Source organism: Eriocheir sinensis, chromosome 44, assembly GCF_024679095.1.
Source record: "Eriocheir sinensis breed Jianghai 21 chromosome 44, ASM2467909v1, whole genome shotgun sequence".
NCBI lineage: Eukaryota > Metazoa > Arthropoda > Malacostraca > Decapoda > Varunidae > Eriocheir > Eriocheir sinensis.
In genome coordinates, this window is record NC_066552.1 from 8507009 (window position 1) to 8529123 (window position 22115).

Consider the following 22115-nt stretch of genomic DNA (forward strand, 5'->3'; position numbering starts at 1 on the left):
TCGTGGTCAATAAAATATCTATCTATCTATCTATCAAAGGGGAAGGGAGGTGTGGGGTGTAAGGGGGAGGGAGGTGTGGGAGTGTAAGGGGAAGGGAGGTGTGGGGAAGGGGATGAGGGTGGTGTGGGGGAGGGGATGAGGGGAATGTGTTTATGTGAGGATGAGGGGACGGTGTGTGTGTGTGTGTGTGTGTGTGTGTGTGTGTGTGTGTGTGTGTTTACATCATGGTACGGATCATCCGTTTGACGTCATTCTCTTCCAAATCTCTCTCTCTCTCTCTCTCTCTCTCTCTCTCTCTCTCTCTCTCTCTCTCTCTCTCTCTCTCTCTCTCTCTCTCTCTCTCTCTCTCCCGTCCTCTCCCGTCCTCTCCTGTCCTTTCCTCTCCTCTCCTCTCTCACCTGTACTCTTCAGCTCCACCAGCAAGAGGTTGTCCTGACGAAGGCCGAGCTTGTCCGCTGCCGACCTCTTGATCACCTCACTGGACGTGTTGAGCGGGAACCTGAGCGTGCAGTAGGTGTGGTCGGCGCAGTACACGCGGAAAATGACTGTGCGGGGAGGAAGGGAAAGAGGGACATTAGATGGGAGCTGAAGAAAGAACTGGAGGAATAGGGAGGAACGAGAAAGGAGCATTAGGAGAAGGAAGGGAGAAGAATGGTGTTAGATGAGGGTTGAAGGAGAAAAGGCGACATGAGATGGGGGTTGGAGGAAAAAAGCGCACTAGAAGGAAGATGATTGGAAGGGAGCGACGTGAAATGAGAGATGAAGGAGGAAAGAAAGCGCATTAGAGGAATAACTGGAGAGTACGAGGGAAAAGGAGCGACATTAGACGAGGGGCTGGAGGGTGAACTGCAGATATAGGGAGGAAAAAGGAAGATGAATTGAAAGAAGAAGAAGACAAGGGAAGGGAAGGGTAAATGAATGTTATATGTGAACTGAAGAAGGTACTTGTGATATATGAAGGGATAAGAAAGATGAATTGAAAGAAGTAGAAAGATAACCGGAGGGAAAGGAAGGAAGAAGCATGACATTAGATGAAAATTGAAGCAGGGAATGGAGAAATGAGATAATGGAAAATAACTGCAGGGAAAAAAATGGAAAAGAACGATATTAAATGAAGGATGAAGAAGGCACTGGATAAATAAGGGGAAAAAAGGCGCAGTAGAAGAAAAGGAAGATAACAGCAGGGAGAGGAGATAAAAAAAAAAAAAAAACGCTTTACATCATAACAGAAGGAAAGGAAGGAAGAGGGAGGAAAAAACGCATTAGCGGAAGAAATATGACCGCAGGAAGAGGAGATAAAAGAGGACTCATGATAAAATGTTAGAGAATTCCTTTTAGTGGAGCAAAGAATCAGATGAAAGAAGATTGTTGAAAAGAACGACGGAGAAGAGAGGAATGCATTAGAAGATTTATACAAACGAAGAGCTGGAAGAAAGTAGGAAAGCCGAAAATAGAGAAGAATGAAGAACCGGATGGAAGAAAAAAAAAAGCCAAAAATAAATAAGAATGAAAACTGGAAGAAAGAACCAAGAAAACCAAGAACATAGAAGAGTAAAGAGCTTGAAGGGAGAACAAAGAAAGCTGAAAATAAATAGGAGTAAAGAAATAGAAGAAAGAGGCAAGAAAAACGAAAATATGGAAGAGTGAAAAACTTGAAGGGAGAACAAAGAAAGCTGAAAATAAATAGGAATAAAGAAATAGAAGAAAGAGGCAAGAAAAAAAAAAAAACGAAAATAAAGGAGAATGAAGAATTGTAAGGAAGAGCCAAGAAAATCGCAAACAAATAAAAATGAAGAACTGGAAGGAAGAATTAAAAAAAAGGCGAAAATAAAGTTGAAAAAAGTGGACAGAAAAAGAAAAAACCCTCCAAAAAGAGCGAGTGGGTGTTTTAGGGTCCTTCAACGCCCTTTGGAGGAATAACTCGAACGAAAACAATTAAAGCTGACCAACGAACCGGAAACAGAACGAACGGTGAAGACGAAAGGACCGAGGCCACACGAAGCCCTCTCGAGTCACGTGACGAAAAAAAAGAATGAAAAGAAAACGAAAAAAAAAAAAAACCTCGAGTGACGGAATTTCGCAGAGACGACGAATTCTTGATCGACCTATGAGGGAAAAAGAAAAATGAGAGAGAGAGAGAGAGAGAGAGAGAGAGAGAGAGAGAGAGAGAGAGAGAGAGAGAGAGAGAGAGAGAGAGAGAGAGAGAGAGAGAGAGAGAGAGAGAGAGAGAGAGAGAGAGAGAGAGAGAGAGAGAGAGAGAGAGAGAGAGAGAGAGAGAGAGAGACGCGTCATTCATGTGTTTCTTTGATCTAAGGTTTGTGTTGACGTCACATAACCGGACGCCATCAAAGTGTTCCTTGGAGGCTGTGTTGCGAGAGTGCTTGAAAAACTGCAGATGAGGAGGATGTTTTAAAGTTTTCCGTTTGCATCAGTCTTCCTTCTTGCAGTCGTTTTCTCTTTCTCTTTCAGGTGGTTTTCTTTTTTAGAGTGCAATATTTATCCTTTTTTTTCTAATGTGGAGTTTTTGTTTTCCTTGTAATTTGCATTTTTTCTTAATTTATTGCAGTTTTTCATTTTAATTTTAAGTTGTTTTCCTCTTTTTTTAATATGAAGTTGTTTTACTCTATTTAATTTGCAGCAATTCTCCATTTAATTCACAGTAGTTTTTAATTTTAACTTGGTTTTCCTTGGGATTTTTTTTTTATTTTTTTTTACGTTTTCGCCTATGGCGCCGATAGGCTTTCATGATAGTGCCTGATGGTCGGCCCCAGCTCGTTGTGGCGCAGGCAAGTGTTTATAGTGGCGGCATCTTGCATTGGCTCATGTTGCCATCCCGGAGCTCATCTTTGATCCTAGAATCTAGAGTCCGGGTTGATAGGTGGTCTTCTGGACAGCATGTGGGTAGTCTTAGGCCACTCGGCGGTGACTGAAAAATCCCAGCTTGTGGCACCGGGCGGGGCGCGAACCCGCGTCGTCCTGGACGCGGCGCCGTCACGCTATCCACTCAGCCACCGCGGCAGTGATTTTCCATTTATTTTGCAGTATTTTCTTTTTTATTTTGCAGTAGTTTTCCATTTAGTTTTTAGTAGTTTTCCTTTTAGTTTGCAGTAGTTTGCCTAATAATATTAGTTTTCCTTTTAATTTGCAGAAGTTTTTGTCTTTTGATTTGTAGAAGCTTTTTCCTTTTAAATTTGCCGCAGTTTTTTTCTTTTTTTTAGTAGTTTTCCATTTCATTTGCAGTATTTTATTTTTCTTCTCTTATTTTCCTGTCACTTTCCTTCTAATTTGGGTCTGTTTTCCTTTCTTACATTGGATCAAGCTCTTCTTTCACGAAACTCTTAACTCTACGCAATTTCCTTTTCTTAAACTTCTGCTGTAGAGACGATCAAACAATTAGTTACTCAGTTTACAAATTACTAACAGCGAGAGACCGTGAAAGAAAGATCATTATAAACTTTCCCAAACTCTAAAGAGGATCCAATTCCCCTAACGACAACACAATCTTCTTTGCCGCTGGTGGAGGTTCGAGGGTCGCTTGTTTGTGTCGCTGTTAAAAGTTTATAATGGCGAGCGAGCGAGGGAGAAAAAAAATGACAAGGCGCTCGGTTAAACACTTCACCTTACCTGGGCGAGTGTAATTTCATCCACAGGTGTTTTAGGAGAGACAGGTAACAGCTACAAGGGAGAGAGAGACAAAGGAATAAAGAGGCGAGAGGTAACAGGTGGGAGGTGAGACAAGTAGATAGATAGATAGATAGATAAATAGATAGATAGATAGATAGATAGATAGATAAATAGATAGGAGGATGACATGAGATGGGTAAGAAGAGGAAGGCAAAAGAAGGACAGGAAGAGGAAGATTAGAGGAGGAGATAGTTAGATAAATATATAGAAGAGACATTGATTGGAGGATGACATGAGAACAGGGAGTGGGAGGCAAAAGGAAGATAGGAAGAGGAAGAAAAGAGGAGGAGAAGCTCAGATGAACAGATAAAGATAGATTGAAAGACAGATAGAGAATATTCCATCGACTGTGACAATGATGATGATGGAGGGAAAGAGGAAGGGAAAGAATGAGAGAGGAAAATACGAAGAAAGGTAAGAAGGAATGAATGGCTGGCTGAATGGATGGAACGAAGGAGGGAAAAAGAAAAGGAAAGAAAAGAGGGAACAATGAATGAGTCGAGGGAGAGATGGAGGTAGAGAGAAAGAAAGGGAGGAACGAAGTCTGGAAAATAGGAAGAGAATATAAACAGGTATGAACAAGGAACCAAAGACATCCGTTGCCTGAGAGTGACGTGGGTAACACAGGTGGGACAGGTGACAAGGGTAAGCAGGTGACGGCAAGATGCACAGGTAAAAGTTGCACAGGTAATACAACAGGTAATAAAGAGGACATTTTTAGAATCAATAGAAAAAACATCCAAACCACAATGCAGTAATACAACAGTAATACAATGCTTTAAGATCCATAGCAAATACATCATGGCAGAAATAATAAAAACATAGAGAATACATTTGAAGGAGTAAGAAAAAAAAAATCGATCATCAGTACAATGCAATACAACAATGTTTTCTACAGTGCTTTACAGTGAACTACAGGTAAATCATGACAGTAATAATGCGTGTCCAGGTGGTAATTAACGAGCAGGTAGGTGTTTACAGGTGCTACGTTTAATAATGCAAATAAAAAGGGTGTTTATAATCATTAGTAATATATCCATGAAGCAGAGTAATAAAATAATAATAACTAGTGTGTGCAATAAGGAATAAAATACTGAGCTATGATTTAACGAAACTAAACTAACATAACAAAAGCAGAGAAGATTGAGAGAAAGAATAAGAAGAAAACAGGAACAGGAAAATCGAGAACAAAAGTCAAGAGAAACAAGATAGAAATAAGAAAAGAAAAGACTAGGATATAAGAGCAAAAGTAGAAGAAACAAAAAGGAAAAAGGACATACAAAGGAAGGAGAGAGAACAGGTTGGAAATCGGAGCAGAAAGAAAATAAAAGTAGGAGGACCCACAGAGGAGGACCCGCAGAAGAGCAAATAAAAGAACAGGAAGGAAAAAAAGAGGTGCAGAGGAGGACAAGAACACAAGAGTAGCAGAAATAGACGGAGGACAAGAGGAAGACAAATGGGGAAGAAGATAGAGAAGGAGAATTTCAAGAGAAGGACAGGGAGAGGAAGACAAGAGAATGAGAGGAGGAAGACAGGAAGAGGATAAGAGGGGGAGGACACATAGATAGAAGGAAGATGAAGAGAAAAAAATAAGAAGAGGAAGACAATTAAACAGGAAGATGACAATAGAAGGACAGAGAAAGACAAAGAAAGACAGGAAGAAAAGAAAACAAGGAGACGCGTATAGGAGGAGGACAAGAGAATAGCAGGAAGACGAAAACGAAAGAATGACAGAAGACGAAGACAAGAGAAGGAATACAGGAGGAGAAGGGTAATCAGGCCTAGGTGGAGGCATACACAAGCGGGCATACATTACCGGAGCGGCACATTGAGGGGTGTGGGGGCTGGGTAACCTCGGACATGCCGTGGCTCTTACTGTCATCCTGGGCTCGTATGGCTCGGTGCGGCTCCAGGGGCTCCTCCGTCGAGTTCACGCCGAACAGGCTGATGGGGCGCCCGCTGGTGGGGAGCTTCCACTTGCTGACGCCCGCCGTGGAGCAGTCCCGTTCGAACCTCTCCAGCGCCTCCGCCACGCTCAGCATCAGCGTGGCCTCGTCCCGCAGAGCGACGCCGTACACCTCAACGTCCTTGGCCACCTCCTCCTGCAGGGTCTGTGGATGGGAAGGGGAAGGAGAGGTAGGTCAAGGGTCGTTTGGTTAGGTTAGGTTTTGTTTGGAAAGGCTGGCCGATGTTAAGACTAAGAACCACAGCGGATACTTCTACGTCCTTGGCCACCTCCTGCAGGGCCTATAGGGAAGGGAAGGGAGGGTAGAAGGATTTTTTGGTTGCTTTGGTGTTTTTGTTTGTTTTGGTCGGATGTTATGTTAAGAGAACCAACCACGAACACCTTTTTGTTGGGGGTCTGTGGATGGGAAGGGAAAGGAGAGGCAGGTGAAGGATCGTTTGGTTAGGTTAGGTTTTGTTTGGTTAGGTTGTCCGATGTTAAGACTAAGAACCACAGCGGGCACTTTTACGTCATTAGCCACCTCCTGCAGGGTCTATGGTGGGGAAGGGGAAGGAGAGGCAGGTGAAGGATCGTTTGGTTAGGTTAGGTTTTGTTTGGTTAGGTTGGCCGATGTTAAGAACCATAGCAGACACTTTTACGTCATTGGCCACCTCCTGCAGGGTCTATGGTGGGGAAGGGGAAGGAGAGGCAGGTAATGGCCCGTTTGGTTAGGCTGGACTTTGCTTGGTCAGGTTGGGTAAGGCTAAAAAACACACCAAACACTTCCCCGTCATCGGCCACCTCCAGATGTAAGGTTATTCATCACATCGTCCCTTGCACACCACCCTTACACCCCATTTCCATTTACATCACCTTCATCACCCCCTTTCATTCACTCCTCACCCCACCTCTCTGTCCACCCCCCTTATAAACACACATCAACTCCACCTCCACCATCATCACCACTCACCTGCAAGAACTGTGAGGCCGAGGTGCTGACGAAAACCGGGTTCTTGATCGTCATGACCCAGCGGTGGACGAAGTGGATGACTCGCCGCTTGCACGCCACGATGAACTCCTGGTCTTGGCTGTTGCTCTGACTGTCGATCCGGTAAGTGAGGAGGGAGTTAAGGAAATGATCTCTGCCGCTGTTGTTTGATCAAGGAGGGAGAGAAAGGGGTTTGGGGGCTCTTAGTAAAGGGTTGAGGAAGTTAATGGATGAGGAAGAGGCTTTGGATAAATTTGTAGTTCTGTTTGAAGACGAAGTGAAAGGGTTTTGGATAGCGTCGTGGAAAGTTTACTGAAGGAAGGTTTTAATCTATGTCGCTGCTCCCAGAAACTGATATGAAGTAAAAGAAGTAGAAAAAAGAAGAAGAAAAAACAGACGTAAACGGAGAAGTAGAAGACCCACATTATACCGATACTAAAGATGAACATACAAGAAGATACAAATTTCACTAAGTATAGCGACGAAACACATTGACGATTCTTAAGTCAGTATTATAAGACATTTTCGCTTTTCACATCAGCTATCTGTAAAGGTCAAAGAAGGGGGGTCAATCAGATTCTAATGTGTGTTTCTTTAGGTTCACGGTACAGAAAAAAAGGATCAAACTACCACCAGGGCCATAAAACTAACCCTGGAAATGCCCCGAACGCCTACGAAAGTCTTGTCAAATATCGTCACCCTCATAAAATAATCGCCTAAGTGATTTTTCAGCGATTTCCAGGTTTTTGTCAACATCAATTTTTGAACACGTGACGCCTATTTTTGTATAGTTTCCTTCGTCATTCAGGGTGTGAGTGTCCTAGAATTGACCTTTTCCTTTCTGCCTAAATCTTAAGCCAAATGAGACAATGACAGTTCTTTCCTGATTTTCTGAAAACTAGAAAATAATGACTTAGGCGGTTTGTTTACGAAGGTGGCGATATGTGGACTTGGGCGACAAAATGTTTAGCAATACGGCCGTTATAGCCTAGCAAGAAAAGGTGAAAACTGGAAGCACAAGAGGCAGGTTCCAGGTGAGTTCCGCGAAAGGCCAATATATTCCGGGCATAGTGGACACTTTGAACCGCCACGCCGAGGACTGGAGGGCGGGACAATGGTAAAAAGGAGAGTAATTGGGTTAGGTTTCGCAACGGCTCCCTGAACCAATAACACGCACCCAATCAAATACGGACCCGCGCACCGAACATGTAATTGGCAGAGCTGACCACTAGTTTTTTTATTTACGCAGTGTGGGGGGTTGGGGTGGGGGCTGGGGGCGTGTATGTGTGTGTGGGGGCTTCGGGAGTGGGGGGGGTGTATGTGTGTGGGGGAGCTTGGGAAGTGGGGGAGTGTATGTGTGTGTGTGTGGGGGGGCTTGGGGAGTGGGGGGTTAGGTGTGTGTGTGGGGGGGTTATGCTTTTTTTGTGTGATAAAGATAGATAGATCGTGTGATAGATAGATAGATAGAGGGAGAAGGATAGTAGACAAGGAAATACCAACAAAATAGAAGACTAAAGCAACAAAAACACGGCTGAAACACACAAACACAAACCAGAATACCAAACAAACAAACAAACAAACAAACAAACAAACGACCAAACAACCATCAAATCACCTGCAACACAAAATCAAAAGAAATAATAAACAAAAAGAAACTGAAAAAAACAAACTAAAAAAAACAACAACTACAATAGATTCAGGTAAAAAAAAAAATCATCATCATCATCGGGTTAGGTTAGGTAAAGTTAGCACCAAAAAAGGATATTGTCTGAGGAGCTCTTTGGTGAGGTGCGGGTAGGGCATGAACACGATATGGGTGAGGAGGAAGTCGTCGAGGAAGAGGTCGGTGGTGGTGAGCTCGCAGCGACGCAGGGGGAGCTCCGGCACCTCCACACCTGAGCTGCCGCGCCGCCCGTCCAGCCGCGTCTCCAGCAGGTGCTCAAGCATCTTCTGTGGCGTACCTGACATCACCGTGTACCTGTGTAGGGGAAAGTAGGCGGTAGTAATAGTTAGCAGTAGCAGTAGCAGGTATTAAGGAAGAGGAGAAGGATTGAGGAGAAGAGAAAGATTAAATAGGAGGAAAATTATTGAGGAAGAGAAGGATTGAGAAGAAAGAGAAGGATTGAGGGTAAGGCTTGAGAAGGAGGAGGAGGAATGAGGAGGAGACATAATGAAGAGGAGAAGGATTGAGAATGAGAAGGATAGTAGTTAGTAGGGGTTATGGATGTTGTAGTAGTAGTAGTAGTAGTAGCAGTCGTAATAGTAGTAGTAGTAGTAGTAGTAGTAGTAGCAGTAGTAATAGTAGTAGTAGTAGTAGTAGTAGTAGTAGTAGTAGTAGTAGTAGCAGCAGCAGTAGTAATGGTAATAGTAATAGTAGTAGTAGTAGTAGTAGTAGTAGAAGTAGTAGTAGTAGTAGTAGTAGATGTGACTCCCAGATGTTGCAAACCATAAAAGTCAAAGATAATTAGGCAAACACGAAAACACACACACACACACACACACACACACACACACACACACACACACACACACACACACACACACACTCTCTCCACTTGGCAGTCTGAAGGAAGTTAAAAAAGTGGCACGGGTGAAAATTTCCGGATTCTCATTAACAGGCAGGTAAAGGTGACGCCGAGAGGGACGTGACACCAGGTGGGAACTAACTCTTTTACGCCGCTTAATTAAGGGGACACACACCTGAGAGAGAGAGAGAGAGAGAGAGAGAGAGAGAGAGAGAGAGAGAGAGAGAGAGAGAGAGAGAGAGAGAGAGAGAGAGAGAGAGAGAGATAGACAGAGAGAGAGAGAGAGAGAGAGAGAGAGAGAGAGAGAGAGAGAGAGAGAGAGAGAGAGAGAGAGAGAGAGAGAGAGAGAGAGAGAGAGAGAGAGAGAGAGAGAGAGAGAGAGAGAGAGAGAGAGAGAGAGAGAGAGAGAGAGAGAGAGAGAGAGAGAGAGAGAGAGAGAGAGAGAGAGAGAGAGAGAGAGAGAGAGAGGCATACACACACACAAAAAAAAAAACTACACACTCACACATTCACTTGCAACCAAAACACCTTCCCCCACACACACCAACATTTCCCCAAAACATCCCAAACACACCCACCAACACTCCCCTTGTGAGGAGAGAATCAGGGGAGATGATGGAGGGAAAGGGAGTAAAGGGAAAGAAAGAGGAATGAGACAAGGAAGAAGATGGTAGGAAAGGGAGTAGGTAAGGAAAAGAAGATTGAGTCAGGGAAGAACATGGAAAAAAAAGGTGAATGAGGCAAGGAGAGATGATAGAGGTAAGTAAACGAAAGAAAAAAGTGAATCAGAGTATAAGACAAGGAAAGGGGATAAAGAAAAGAGATGGGATAGTCAGGAAAGGTGATGGAAGGACATTTATTATGGCAATGAAAGATGGAAGTAAGCGTGTAAGGGAAAGAAAGAGAGAAGACTTACTTGTAGTGGGAGTGCGAGTGGGCGTTGGAGGATATCTTTTCCAGCACAAGAACGTCCTGTCCGTGCTCCTTCAGCCGCACCGTGTTGGCCTCCACGTCCCGCATGATCCTGTTGAAGTCGCCCTTGTCCACGCGCAGGAAGTGGCAGTCGTCTTCGTGCAGAATGATGGTGGCGGCCCTGCGAAGAAGGAGAGGAGGATTACGGAGGAGGGAGAGGATGGAGAAGTAGAATGACTGAGAAAAAAGGAGGATTGAGGCAAAAGAGAAGCACTGGAGAGGAGAAAAAGGATTGATAAGAAGGATTAATAGGAAGAAGAAATGAAAAGAAGAATTAAGAGGAGAAAGATTGAGGATGAGAAGGATTAAGTAAGAGGAGACGAATCGAGAAAGAAAAGAGGATTGAGGAGAAGGAAAAGGATTGAGAAGGAGTAAAAGGATTGCGAATGGGGATTGAGAGGAAGAAGATATGAAGAGAAGAATTAAGAGGAGAAAGATTGAGGATGATAAGGATTAAGTAAGAGGAGAAGAATCGAGAATGAAAAGAGGATTGAGAAGAAGGAAAAAGATTGAGGAGTAAAAGGATTGATAAGAAAGATTAATAGGAAGAAGAAATAAAGAAAATAATTAAGGAGGAGAAAGATAGAGGATGATAAGGATAAGTATGAAGAGAAATATCGAGAAAGAAAAAAAAGGATTGAGAAGAAAACGAATTGTGAAGGAGTAGAAGGATTGCGAAAGGAGAAAAGGGATTGATAAGAAGGATTAATAGGAAGAAGAAATGAAGAAAATAATTAAAGAGGAGAAAGATTGAGGATGATAAGGAGGAAAAACATCGAGAAAGAAAAGAGGATAAAGGAGAAGGAAAAGGATTGTGAAGGAGTAAAGGGATTGCGATTGGAGGAGAAAGATTGATAAGGCAAAGAAGGATTGATGAGAAGGATGAAGAAGCGGAAGCATGATAACTGGGAGAAGGATTGAAGAGAAGGATTAAAAGGAGGAGAACTGAGGTGGAGAAGGATTGAGGAGGAGGAGAAAGACTGAGGGGAAAGATTGAGGAGGAAGAGAAGGAATGGGGAGGAGAAGGAATGAAGAGAAGTAACGAAGAAGAGGAGGAACAAAAAAAGTAGAACAATTAGTATTCTGAGCACCTTCAAGAGAAAAGAATGTGATGAAATAAGGGCAATAAACTATATAATGGAGAACCTAATGAGCAAAAGAAGGAAAATGAGAAAGAAGAGTTAAAAGATGCCGAATTGCTATGGTTGCCACTTCTGGGGATAAAATGGAGCAGGAGGAGGAGGAGGAGGGGGAAAAAATAAATAGAGCGGGCGTTTTGAAGAGGAAAAGGAGGAAGAAGAGGAGGGGAAGAAGGAAGAGGTGGAGGAGGAGGAGGACAAGGAGGATAAAGTATTTGTAAGACGTATTAGTTTATTGTGATTGGTCTGATTGGGTAGAAGGAAGCGCCAGTTAAGGAGGAGGAGGAGGAGGAGGAGGAGGAGGTGTTTGTGTGTGTTCTAGGAAGGAGGAGGTATGAGGGATGAGAGGAGGAGGAAGTATTTACTGGAGGTATTAGCCTTTGTGATTGCTTTGATTGGGTGGGAGGAAGTGGAGAGGAGGAGGAGGAGGAGGAGGAGGAGGAGGAGGAGGAGGAGGAGGAGACTGGAGGTTATGGGTGCTGTTATGACGAAAGAGGAAGGGGGGAAGAGGAAGAGGAGGAGGAGGAGGAGGAGAAGGAGAAAACAAAATAGAGAACAAAATAGGAGATTAAGAAGGAGGAGGAGGAAGAGGTGTAAGGACTAAAGAACAAAGCGAAGTAATAAAAGAAGAGAACAACAACAACAACAACAACAACAACAACAACAACAACAACAACAACAACAACAACAACAACAACAACAACAACAAAAGAAAACGAGAGAACGGAAGACCTCAATATGTATCAATACGGTGAAGGAGATTTGATAAGGAAGGGAGAGGGAGAAGGAAGGGAAGGAAGGGAGGGAGGGAGGCAGATGGGAGGGAGGGAGATTGACAAGGAAGGGAAGGTAGGAGAGGGTGGGGGGACAGGGAGAAAGGATAAGAGTACTCCAAACGAACAGGAAGGGAGAAAAGGGAGCCTAATAGGGAGAGAATGGAGATAAGGAGGAGGTTGAAGGGTTATTTGAAGGGACCGTGGGAGAGGGAGGAGGGGAGGGGAGGGCGAGGGGAGGAACACGAAGGATGACGAGGGAGAGGAGACGAGAGAGGAGAAAGAGGAGGAGCACCTGAGGGACTGACTAAAGAGGGATGCGGAGGAGAGAGAAAGGAGAGGGAGAGAGGAGTGAGTCAGCGGGAGATGTAGAAACGGGAGTAAGGAAAAGAGAGAGGGAGAGAGAGGAGGGAAGAGGAGAAAGAGGGGAATATACTAATAGTTCTCCTTTTATCTTCTCCTCTTCCTCATTCCTTCTCTTTCTCTCTTGTTCTCCTCACTCCTCCTCCTTATTCTTTCCTCTCAATCGTTATTATCCTCAAAGGAAAAGAGAGAGGGAGAGAGAGGAGGGAAGAGGAGAAAGAGGGGAATATACTAATAGTTCTCTTTTTATCTTCTCCTCCTCTTCCTCATTCCTTTCCTTTCTCTCTCCTTTTCCTCACTACTCCTCCTCAGTCTTTCCTCTCAGTCCCTTTCCTCCTTCTAGTTAAGAGGTGGAGAGAAGGGCAGGGAGAGCCACGAGAAAGAGAGGAGGGAAGAAACGAAAATGTAATTGAGAGAAACAACATATATAACGAGGATTTAGAGAACAAAGGAAGCCAACAAAGGAAACAACTGAGTGAGCACGTAAAGAACAACAAGGGAAGTGGAATCAAAACAAAGAGTAAATAAACAAAACCCAGAAAAAAAAAACATAAGACAAAGAAAATATGTATACGTGACTGAAAATAAAAGGCAAACGTACAAAGAATCCTGTTTGAAGGTGCGTGTTTGAGATCAGTATATCCAACATCTTTCCTGTTTTCAATATTGCATCTTTACCTTTATTTGTACTCTTTTCACTTTCCTGCTCTCCCTTTCCCCTCCCTTTTTCTTCATATACTCCTTTTCCCAACTTCCCCTTTCCTTTACCCCAATGAGCCCCTTCCTTACCCCTAACTTTCACAATTAACCTCTTTTTTTCCTCTTCGTCACAAACTCATTCCATATTCTCAAGTAACCCTTCTTCCTCCTTCACTCTCTCCCTTCCTTCTCCCTTGCAACCCATTTCTTCTCCTTTAAAATCTACCCTCCCACTCCCTTGTCCATTAAACCTTCCTTTCCCCCATGAGACAAACCTATTTTTTCTCCTTTAAAAACATCCTTCTACTCCCTTACCTTTACAACCTCTCTTCCCCCACGAACTCTTTTATTCCCTCTAAAACCTTACCTTTCTAATCATCCTTGCATTTAAACCCCTTACAAAACCTACTTTCCAACCCTTCCCCTTTCCTTACCCTACAATACTTCCTCCCATCCCCCTCGTACCACCACCCTCACCTTCCTCACTCCCCTTCACACCTGAGCACTCACCTGGGGGCATCGTTCACCAGGGCCAGCTTCCCGAAGTCATCTCCTTCGTTCAGAGTGTTGACGACGCCCTTGCCGTGGATGGAGACGTTGACGGAGCCGCGCAGGATGATGTACCACGACTTGCCCTCAGAGCCTTGCTGGAACACTGGCGGCGGGGGAACAAGAGGCAGGATTAACATGTGATAGGGAAGGGACGGAAGGGGAGACATCAAGGGAGGGGAGTATAAGGTGATGGGAAGGGGGAAACAGGATAGGAAAGGGATTGAAAGGGGGACATCGAGGGAGGAGAGTAAAAAGTGATGGGAAGGGGGAAACAGGATAGGAAAGGGATTGAAAGGGGGACATCGAGGGAGGGGAGTATAAGGTGATGGGAAGGGGGAAACAGGATAGGAAAGGGATTGAAAGGGAGACATCAAGGGAGGGGAGTATAAGGTGATGGGAAGGGGGAAACAGGATAGGAAAGGGATTGAAAGGGGGACATCGAGGGAGGAGAGTAAAAAGTGATGGGAAGGGGGAAACAGGTGGAAGGGTTAACATGTGATAGGAAAGGGATTGAAGGAGGGACATCGAGGGAGGGGAGTAAAAGGTCATGGGAAGGGGGAAGCAGGAGGAATAGTTAACATGTGATGGGAAAGGGATTGAAGGGGGAACGTCGAGGGAGGAGAGTAAAAGGTCATGGAAAAGAGAGTAAGAGATAGAAAAAGGGAGAGGAAGAGAGTTATTACAGGAAGGGTGAAATGTTTTGGGAAAGGGAGTAAGGGAGAAGGAGAAACGGGAGAAAAAAAGAAAGATTACAGGGGGGTTAAAAGGTGATAGAAAGTGAATCAAGGAAAGAGAGAGAGAGAAGGAGGGAAGAAAAAAAAGAGAAAGGGAGTAAGGGAGAGGGAGAAACAGGGGAGAAAAAAAGAAAGATTACAGGGGGGTTAAAAGGTGAAAGAAAATGAGTTAAGGAAAGAGAGAGAGAGAAGGAGGGAAGAAAAAAGAGAAAGATTGAGAGGGTAGGTTTGGTTAGGTATGGATTGCCCTCTGTTTATTTCCTTCCTTACCTCCTACAATGATCTATGCGCTCATATATTGTTTTACTTCTTTCTATCTTTTTCAATCTTTCTTTCTTTCTTTCTTTCCCTCTCATTCCTTCACTCACTTCATTCCTGGCGACAGGGGAAAGCAGGGCGAAACGAGGTGATAATAATGATTTGCAGAGGACTTGCAGTGGGTAGGGTGGTAAGGAGTGGTAGTTAGAAGGGGCGTGTGGCAAGGGTGTTAGGGGGTAGGAAGAAGTGGGAGGAGGGGAATGAAGGAATGAGAGGGAAAGAAAGAAAGATTGAAAAAGACGGAAAGAAGTAAACCAATATATGAGTGAATAGATAAATGTAGGAGATAAGGAAGGAAATAGTAGTGGAGGGGAAGGCGGGAGAGAGAAAGGAGGTACGGTGGAGTATCAGGAGGAAGTGGACAAGTGGACACGTGTACAGTAGCAAGAGGTATTAAGTGGAGGAGGAGGAGGGTATAGACAGGATGCAAAATGATGGGGAGGAAGAAAAGAAGAGGAAAAGGAAGAAAAAGTTAAGTGGAGGAGGATGAGGGTCAAGACAGAATGCAGAATGATGGGGAGGAAGAAAAGAAGAGGAAAAGGAAGAAAAAGTTAGGAGTGTGGAGTGGTAGAGGAGGAAGTGGAGGAAGCGTTGACTGGGCGAGGTGGAGAGGCGAGACTAGAAATGAGATGAAGGAGATGGAGGAAAAAGTTCAGGTGAAAAATAATGAGTGAGAGAAAAACAGAGATTCATATGAAACAAAGAGAAGGACTAGAATATTTCAGTGCCACGCAGGATAAAGATCAAATAACATGCTTGAATTGGAGGTAACACAGAGGAAATGAAGGAGGGAAGGGATGAGGGCAGGAAGGAAGGAAGGGAGGACAAGGAACGAGGAATGAATGGAAGAGACGCCGAGGTAATTTCCCCCAAGACAAGCTGAGCGGGTCCACAAAAGGGATGAAAAAAAGACACGCTCTGAGAAAACGAAATGAAAAGGAGGAAAGAAAAAGAGAACGAAATTGAGCTGAATGTCTTTATAACCATGGCGTACACACACACACACACACACACACACACACAGGGATCTTGGTGGTTCTGAGGTTAGCGCATTCGCCTCACAACTAAGAGATTCCAGGTTCGATTCCCGGGTGAAGTGGGGCAGTTTCCTTTTTCTCTTATTTCGGTTTCATTGTCATGGTGTGTGTGCGTGTGTGTGTGTGTGTGATTTCAGCCGTATATATACCCAAGAATGAAGGGAATGAAGGAGAGAGGGAAAGGAAGAAAGAAAGATTGAAAAAGATAGAAAGAAGTAAAACAATATATGAGCGAATAGATAAATGTAGGAGGAAAGGAAGGAAATAAACAAACAATAAAAAAATATATTGAAAGAAAGAACGACTGTAAGAAATTAATAATCCGTCACTTGTTAGCTTTATCTCATTCGGGGAAGAAAGAATTAAAAGAAAGCACAAACAAGTAATAAGGAAAGAGGAGAATGGAAGAAAAGAGGAATTAATTACTGAATAAGCGAAGGAAGGCAGGGAGAAAGGAGAGACAGAAGAAATGAACCAAGGAAGGAAGGAAAGAAAAGAGGGACGAAAAAAACAAAGGAATAATAGAGGAATGGAGGAATGAAAAATGAAAGGGAAGGAAAGAAAGATGGAAAGAGATAGAAAAGAAAGAGTAAGAAGGAAATGAAACAAAATATAAGAAAAAAAACAAATAAAATGAATGAATGATGAAAGGAACGAAATAAAGAGAATAAAGGCTGGCGATCACGAGTCTAGCGCGGGATCAGACCAGGGCGAATAACACACACGAGGAGGAGGAGGAGGAGGAGGAGGAGGAGGAGGAGGAGGAGTTGAAAAGAGGAGTGTCAGGTGTGTCGTATTTCAAGGATGGGTATTATGTTACCTCAAACGCAGGCACAACACCCTCCCCCCCCTCCCCTCCCCTCCCCTCCCCTCTGTGTTGCCTGGGGATTATTGGAAGGGAGAGGAAGAAGGAGAGGGAGAGAGAGGGAGGAAGAGAGCAAAAGTGCGTGGATGAAAGTTTTAGTAAAATAATTTCCCGCATTTTTCTCTCCAATTCGTGAGGGAAGAGAAGCTAGACAAAGGAGAAGAGGGAAAAGAAGAGGAAAAAGAAGAAAAGAAAAACCTAGCAGCAAAGAAGAGTTAATAAAAGACGAACGGGGGAGAGAAAGGCGAATACGAGATGACTGAGAAACAGGGAAAAATGCGCAAAAAGGGGGAGGATGATTACGATGAGATAAAAAATGATAAAGAATGCGAGAGAATGTCAGATAAATTAATTAAAACCAGACACAAGACTAACAAAAAAGAAAAGAAAATGTGAAAAAGGCATGAAATAAATATCAAATGAAGAAGAAAATAGCTGAAAGAATTTATAATGAACGAAGATTAAAAAAAAAATTAAAAGAAAATGTCAACAAGTAATGAGGGAAAGAATAATGGAAGATGAAAAGATAAATAATGAATAAATGTCGGGAGTGAAGGAAGAGAGGAAAGTCAGAAGGAGAGAAGGAAGGAAAGAAGGGGGGACAGAAGATAGGAAAAGGAATAACTAAGTAGAGGAATGAGGGAATGAAGAAATGAGAATGGGAAAGAAAGAAAATAAAAAGACAGATTGACAGAGATAGAAAGACAAAAAGAAAGAAACGAAATATAAATGTATGAAAGAACAAATGAATATATGAATGAAGGGAGTCATACAATAAAAAAGATAAAAGAATAAAAAAAAACATACGAAAGGAAAGAACACAGTAAGAAGAATGACGGAAAGAAAGATAAAGAGAAAGAAAGAAAGAAAAATGAAAACAAGGATAGGATGAAGCAATAACAGAGGGAAGGGACAAATTAAGAAGGCCCAGGGCAGACAAGTGAAAGAGAACACGCACACAGGTATTTATAATTAAGGGGAGCATTTGCCAGGTAACTTTACTCGGGAATTTGATGACTCGAGGAAACACACACACACACACACACACACACACACACACACACACACACACACACACACACACACATGATTATTGCACCTGCCCCTTCCCTTGCCCTTCCCTCTACATTTCCTCTTCCTCCTTAATCCTCCTCTTCCTGTTCCTCCCACTCCTCTTTGTCTTTCTTGTTTACTTAATCCCCCTCTGGCTCATTCTCATACACTCCTCAAATTCCTTCTTCATTTGTTATTCCTCCTCCTCCTCTTCCTCTTCCTCCTCCTCCTTTCACATAACACAGAGGAATAAATAAGATAGAGACGGGTAGAGAGAGACGTGTAGACAGGGATATACAAACACAGAGGAAAGAGGGAGATAGAAACAGCAAAACAGACAGAAAGACGAAGAGAATGCAAAGGAAACACATAAATACTTGGCACGAGAACAGGAATATAGACAGAAGACAGACGAAAGGGAGGCAGACAGGATGGTAGAGGAAATTACAAACAGACGGGGAGAGAGAGTAAACAAACACAGACAGCATGAAAAACAAAGCACAAAAAGAACAAATAGAAGAAAGAACAGACTCACACACAATACCCCCTCAAATAAAAGAAATAGATTGAACACTTACAGCAAAAAAAAAAGACAAATAAAGTTTAACAGAGACAGACGAAGACACTGATGGAACTAACAGAGGCACACAGACAAAACAAGAAGAAAGGGAAACAGACATAATGGGGGAGAAAGAATGACATAAGAGATAAAAAGTAAACAAGCACACATACCAAAACACACACACACACACACACACACACACACACACACACACACACACACACACAGACACACACAAAATATATAGACAGAGAGGAAACGAGCATACAAATCAATAAACAACACACAATCACACAAACACAAACACACATACAAAAACTAAAACAGAACAGACTGAACACTCACACACAGTTCCTTCGCGTGAATGGGACTCGAACTTGATGATGGAGGCGAGTTCTCTCTTCACGGAGTTGGACAGGTGCGAGAGGGCCTTCAGGTGCAGCAGCTCCTCGTATATCAACTCCTGGTCCTCTATCGTGCGCTCGTGACTCCTGCAGAAGGCGACGAAGGGAGGATAAGGCAGGAAGGAGAGGAGTGGGAGGAGGAGAAGAGAAAGGGATGAATATGAGGAAGGAAGGGGTAGGGGTGGAGTGGAAGGAAGGAGTCAGGAGGAGAAAGAGAGGAAGGGTTGGAGAAAATAGGAAATGGAGAGTGAGGAAGGAAGGAGTCAGGAGGAGAAAGAGAGGAAGGGTTGAAGAAAATAGGAAATGGAGAGTGAGGAAGAAATGTGGGGAAGAGGAATGAAGGTGAAGAAGAAAGGGAAAAGAGAAGAGAAATGAGGAAAACGTACAAGGGAGGAGGAGGAGGAGGAGGAGGAGGAGGAGGAGGAGGAGGAGGAGGAAGGAAGAGAAGAAAGGAAAGAAGAGAGAGAATTAGTTATGGTGAATTTCGATAACACTAATGATAAGAAATAATAATAAAAATAATAACAATACAGTCCTCTTAAAACTTCATTGCCATCATCATCACCATCATCACCATCACCACCATCTTCACCCATCTCCTCATCTCTATACATTTTCTAAACATGGAGATCCTAAAGCACATATTGATTACAGATAAGCTTCTAACGGGAGGGATGAAGAGGGAGATAATAAGAGATAAGAAGAGAGAAAGGAGAAAAAGTACAGGAGGAAGGCAGGATGGTGGGGGGAGAGAGAGAGAGAGAGGATGAGAGATGAGGTGACAGGGAGGAAGAGGGAAAGAGAGGGGGGGAGGGAGTGAAGGGGTGAGGGGAATTATGTCGAAAAGGTGAGAGGAAAACCCGCAGGTGTCACAGAAAGGTAGCTAATTAGGCCCCGGGAGAAATTTTTTGCACCTGCTATTGTGTGTCATTGGCGAGGCGACGAAAAAAAAGGGAAAGTAAAAAATGGAAAGTAAAAAGAAACCCCTCAAAAGTTGATAAATACGAGTCGTCAAACTTTTCATTCATCTTTTTTTTTCTTTTTCTCTGGTCAGGCAATGGATAGGAAAAAAGGAGAGAAACAGAAAAAAAGGTAAAATAAAAGAGAATTAGTAGAAGTAAAAATTTCGATCTATACCTTTCTTTATTTTTTCAGTATAGCAAAAAAGAAAAAAAATGCATCAAAGAAAAGGCTAAAAAAAGAGAATCCTGTCCGCTACACTTCAATGAAAAGAGCGAGAGAGAGAGAGAGAGAGAGAGAGAGAGAGAGAGAGAGAGAGAGAGAGAGAGAGAGAGAGAGAGAGAGAGAGAGAGAGAGAGAGAGAGAGAGAGAGAGAGAGAGAGAGAGAGAGAGAGAGAGAGAGAGAGAGAGAGAGAGAGAGAGAGAGAGAGAGAGAGAGAGAGAGAGAGAGAGAGAGAGAGAGAGAGAGAGAGAGAGAGAGAGAGAGAGAGAGAGAGAGAGAGAGAGAGAGAGAGAGAGAGAGAGAGAGAGAGAGAGAGAGAGAGAGAGAGAGAGAGAGAGAGAGAGAGAGAGAGAGAGAGAGAGAGAGAGAGAGAGAGAGAGAGAGAGAGAGAGAGAGAGAGAGAGAGAGAGAGAGAGAGATTCTTAAATCTCTCGAACAAAAAACGAAACATCAGAGGAAACAGACAGGCAAAAAAAAAGATAAAAAAAAAGAGAAAGGGAAGGGAGGACAAAGGAATTTTTCTCTGTGCCTGTTTTGTTGTTCATATGAGAGAGAGAGAGAGAGAGAGAGAGAGAGAGAGAGAGAGAGAGAGAGAGAGAGAGAGAGAGAGAGAGAGAGAGAGAGAGAGAGAGAGAGAGAGAGAGAGAGAGAGAGAGAGAGAGAGAGAGAGAGAGAGAGAGAGAGAGAGAGAGAGAGAGAGAGAGAGAGAGAGAGAGAGAGAGAGAGAGAGAGAGAGAGAGAGAGAGAGAGAGAGAGAGAGAGCGAGCGCGTGTGTTACCCCTTACCCCCCAAAATGGACACACTGTACCCCAACCTTGATCTCCAAACAACCCCTCCCCTTGGACCCCTTCCCCCCTTCCCCCAGCTTCCTCTCCTGAGAAACACAATCCCTTCTCCAGCACTCCCCTCACCCTCCTCCCCTCAAGCCTCCCCATCTCCTTTTCCCTCCTCTCACTTCCCTTCACACAGACCCTTCCCTCTTTTTCCTTTTTTTCCACTTACAATCATTCCATCCTTCTCTTCCCCTCATCCCAAACTTTCCCCTTTCCCCTGCGCTCCCCTCACCCTCCTCCCCTCAAGCCTCCCTACCTCCCTTTTCCTCCCCTCACTTCCCCTCATACCATGCTACCCTCATTTTTCCTTCTTCCTATATATTATAAGCATTCTTTCCCTTCTCTTCCCCTCATTCCCATCTCTTAACTTTCCCTCGTCCCCTTCTCTTCCCCTCCCTCCCTCCCTTTATCCTCAATTCTCTCATTCTACACCTTCCTCTCCCTCTTCTCTCTACTTTTTAGCTTCTTCTCTACTCTCTTTCTCCTTTCCTACCCTCATACCCTTGTACATTTTCCTCCTTCCTCTTCTCTCCCTACTTTCTTACCCAACTCTTTACCCTCATTTCCTTTTATCTCCCACCTACCTCTACCTCTACCTTTTCTCCTACCACTTCTCTATATTCTTAATCTTTTCTCTGCCCTCTTACTCCCTCCCTAACCTCCTTCTTCCTACCCACACACCCCACGTCCCTCTCTCTATGTTACTCACTGTTTCCTGAGTATCATCCTGAGCATGGCGTCGGGTGCTCGCTGCTGCAGGAAGGCGAGGATAGGCGTGACCCGCTCCTCTGCTTCCCGCCGGTCCGCCTGTGATGGGCTGGGCGGGGGCATGCCTGGAACCGCGGCCGCGTCCTCCAGAAACCGATAGAAGAGGTACTTGTCCCTGAACGGCTGCTCCCCTGTGACTGATGGAGAGAAAGAATGGGTTAGGTTAGGAGAGAGATACAGCGGATGGTGATGATATTGGGGCGGAAACGGTGACACAGGGAAAATAAAGAAGAGAGTAAGGAAAGAAAGTGAATATTAACAGATTACAGAGGATGTGGTAACGTTCAGAGACAAAACGTAGAGGTAACAAGGGGATAGTGGATGATGCCAGATTAGAAATACAATGTTAAAAAAATGATAGTAGGAAAATAAATAGGGATGATGATAAAATGTAGAGGAAGTAATGGGGGTAATGCAGGGAGGTGAAAGAACAGAGGTTAGAATAAGGGATTTTTTTTTTTTTTTTACAACAAAGGAGGCAGCTCAAGGGCACAAAAAAAAAAACAATAATAAAAAAGCCCGCTAATCGCTGCTCCCATAAAAGAATCAGAAGAGGTGGCCAAAAGCAAGGTCAAATTCGGGAGGAGAGGTGTCCTGAAACCCTCCTCTTGAAAGAGTTCAAGTCGTAGGCAGAAGGAAATACAGATGAAAGAAATTTGTTCCAGAGTTTACCAGCGTGAGGGATGAAAGAGAGAAGATGCTGGTTAACTCTTGCATA

At 43.7% G+C, this 22115-nt stretch overlaps 1 protein-coding gene across 1 annotated transcript in view; it reads right to left on the minus strand.

The window, feature by feature from the left end:
* LOC126980411 (rap guanine nucleotide exchange factor 4-like) overlaps positions 1 to 22115 on the minus strand; it is a 160029-nt gene that overhangs the window by 6821 nt on the left and 131093 nt on the right. Inside the window, exons 7-14 of the mRNA XM_050830328.1 lie at positions 21339 to 21534; positions 18555 to 18700; positions 13599 to 13743; positions 10059 to 10235; positions 8383 to 8595; positions 6600 to 6744; positions 5501 to 5795; positions 399 to 545 (exon numbers count right to left, since the gene is read on the minus strand). Of these exons, the coding sequence (XP_050686285.1) occupies positions 399 to 545; positions 5501 to 5795; positions 6600 to 6744; positions 8383 to 8595; positions 10059 to 10235; positions 13599 to 13743; positions 18555 to 18700; positions 21339 to 21534 (1464 nt within the window). The remainder of the gene's footprint in view (positions 1 to 398; positions 546 to 5500; positions 5796 to 6599; positions 6745 to 8382; positions 8596 to 10058; positions 10236 to 13598; positions 13744 to 18554; positions 18701 to 21338; positions 21535 to 22115) is intronic.